The sequence below is a fragment of the Schistocerca piceifrons genome, chromosome 3, assembly GCF_021461385.2.
Source record: "Schistocerca piceifrons isolate TAMUIC-IGC-003096 chromosome 3, iqSchPice1.1, whole genome shotgun sequence".
Classification (NCBI taxonomy): Eukaryota; Metazoa; Arthropoda; class Insecta; order Orthoptera; family Acrididae; genus Schistocerca; species Schistocerca piceifrons.
In genome coordinates, this window is record NC_060140.1 from 920,938,377 (window position 1) to 920,941,277 (window position 2,901).

At 49.1% G+C, this 2,901-nt stretch overlaps 1 protein-coding gene across 1 annotated transcript; it reads left to right on the plus strand.

Moving 5' to 3' along the window:
- Positions 1-1,394: 1,394 nt before the first annotated feature.
- On the plus strand, positions 1,395-2,420 carry LOC124789219 (sodium/potassium-transporting ATPase subunit beta-2-like). Its single transcript, XM_047256513.1, has one exon. It carries the CDS (start codon positions 1,395-1,397, stop codon positions 2,418-2,420), a length of 1,026 nt encoding a protein of 341 aa, XP_047112469.1.
- The last annotated feature ends 481 nt before the right edge of the window (positions 2,421-2,901 follow it).

Genomic DNA, 2,901 nt, shown 5'->3' on the forward strand with positions numbered 1-2,901 from the left:
GAACAACCACCTCTGTCACTAACAACGGCCTAGGAAAGCCTGGGCATTGACTCAAACAGAGTTTGGATGGCGTGTACAGGTACAGCTGCCCATGTACCTCCAACACGGTACCACAGTTCATCAAGAGTAGTGACTATTGTGCCGAGCCAGTTATTCGACCACCATTGACCAGACGTTTTCAGGTGGTGAGAGATCTGGAGAATGTGGTGGCCAGGACAGCAGTGGAGCATTTTCTGTATTAAGACTCGTACAGGACCTGCAACATGCGGTCGTGCATTATCCTGCTGAAATATAGGGTTTCGCAGGGATCGAATGAAGGGTAGAGCCTCGGTCGTAACATATCTGAAATGTAACGTCCACTGTTCAAAGTGCCGTCAGTGCGCACAAGAGGTGACCGAGACGTGTAGCCAATGGCACCACATACCATCACGCCGGATGATACGCCAGTATGGCGATGACGAATACACGCTTCAATTGTGCGTTCACCGCGATGTCACCAAACACGGATGCGACCATCAGAACCTGGATTCATGCGAGACAATGACGTTTTGCCATTCGTGCTCCCAGGTTGGTTGTTGACTACACCATCGCAGACGCTCCTGTCTGTGACGCAGCGTCAAGGGTAACCACAGCCATGGTCTCCGAGTTAATAGTCCATGCTGCTGCAAACGTTCGTGCAGATGGTTGTTGTCTTGCAAACGTCCCCATCTGTTGACTCAGGGATCGAGACGTGGCTGCACGATCTATTACAGCCTTGCGGATAAGATTCCTGTCATCTCGACTGCTAGTGATACGAGGCCGTTGGTATCCAGCACGGCGTTCCGTATTACCTTCCTGAACCCACAGATTCCATATTCTGCTAACAGTCATTGGATCTCAACCAACGCGAACAGCAATGTCGCGATACGATAAACCGCAATCGCGATAGGCCACAACCCGACCTTTAACGAAGTCGGAAACGTGATGGTACGCATTTCTCCTCCTTACACGAGGCATCACAACAACGTTTCACCAGTCAACGCCGGTCAACTGCTGTTTATGTATGAGAAATCGGTTGGAAACTTTCCTCATGTCAGCACGTTGTAGGTGTCGCCACCGGCGCAACCCTGTTTGAATGCTCTGAAAACCTAATCATTTGCATATCACAGCATCTTCTTCCTGTCGGTTAAATTTCGCGTCTGTAGCACGTGATCTTCATGGTGTAGCAATTTTAATGGCCAGTAGTGTAGCTAGTAACCATGGAAACACTTCACTTGTTAAATACGGAAACTATGGAAACGCTCACTCTGTAAATTGCATTGTAGTTCGTACGTTACCCACTTCGAAACACTGTTCGTGCTGCGATTTTGGGACTGTAATCTGTTGAACGTCGCAACGAACGTCGCGGTGCCTTGATGAAGCAGGCAGGAGGCGAGCCGCAAGCGCGACCGCGAGAACAACAAATGACGGTCGCGCGCCAGCATCTGGCGAGTAGCAGCGACCCGGAGGACGAGTGGCGGCGCCTCGGCTGGGTCGTCAGCGTGCGGGACAGCCTGGAGCTCCTGCGGGAGAAACAGCTGCAGCAGCGCGAGTTCCTGGCCCGAGGGCAGCGCGGGGGTGAGTCGCCGGCCGTCGGACCCTGCAAGTTCGTCTTCTATGTCTTCTTCTACCTGGGAGTCGCTGCCCTGTTCATGCTCTGCATGGAGGCCTTTTATTCCACTCTCAGCTTGACGGAACCTAAGTACAAACTAGACCAGTCTTTGGTGGGGTCGTCGCCGGGCCTAGGTTTCCGGCCGGTGACGGACGAACACCGCGCTCTAATAACGTATCGACTGGGTGACATCCACGCCATCAGAGACTTGACGAAGGAGCTAGACCTGTTTCTGGAACCGTACAGCGACGCTGCGCAGGAGACAGACCATTATTACGACTGCGATTTCGGTAACTTTGCGCCCACGCACAAGGTGTGCAAAGTGAACATCTCGCAGTGGCGTCGGTGCACGAGTCGAGAAGGGTACGGTTTCGGTACGGGTTCTCCGTGCGTTTTCATCAAACTCAACAGAATCTACGCCTGGGAGCCTAAGTTCTACAATCGCACTTCCGACTTACCGGAGGAAATGCCAGAAGACCTCCGGACGCACATTCAGTCAGTAGGTGACGAGAAGAGGCGGAATGTTGTCTGGGTCTCCTGTGGAGGATTCGACACCAGAGACGCGAGAAATATGGGTTCTCTCTCATACGTACCAGCTCGGGGGTTCCCCGGTTACTTCTACCCGTATCGTAACCAGAGAGGTTACCTCAGTCCGCTGATAGCTGTCAAATTCAACAGACCAAAGCTTGGAGTGACTATAAAGGTTGAGTGTAAGGCATGGGCACGGAATATCATGCACAGTAGGGAAGAAGTACTTGGGATGGTGTACTTTCAACTCAGGGTCGAGTGATATACGGAAATTACATATGGCATTTTGTCTCATGTAATTGTTCATTTAACGTTGGAGAACACAGTGGAAGTGCAAATTCTGAAAATAAATTAATCAGAACTATTCCGAATGCAGTATTCTCATTATGAGCGGCTCGTATTGTGAGTAAACAATTAATCTTAAAATGATTTATTTTATTGTTGTGTCATATGGTGTAAATTTAATTCCATTTTGGATTTTACTTAAAATTCATGTTACACGATGACGTAACAGCTGTGCGGCATTTGATGCTTTTCTTGTAAGTATCCTAGTCTGGGATTATACTTCTTTGCAACACCCACATATATTTGTATTTCTGCTTTGTCAGTAGTTACGCAGTTTTATGTCTTTATGCCTTTTACTGTTAACAGAACGCTTCCGCCAAAGTAATTTGTGGTCTTTGTCAAAGATACAAAAGAACATACCTTATTGTATAAGGGCTACCGTAACCTTTCATTTCTCT

Coding starts and splice junctions, on each gene's coding strand:
- LOC124789219 (XM_047256513.1), top strand. CDS start 1,395: ATGAAGCAGGCAGGAGGCGAGCCGCAAGCGCGACCGCGAGAACAACAA.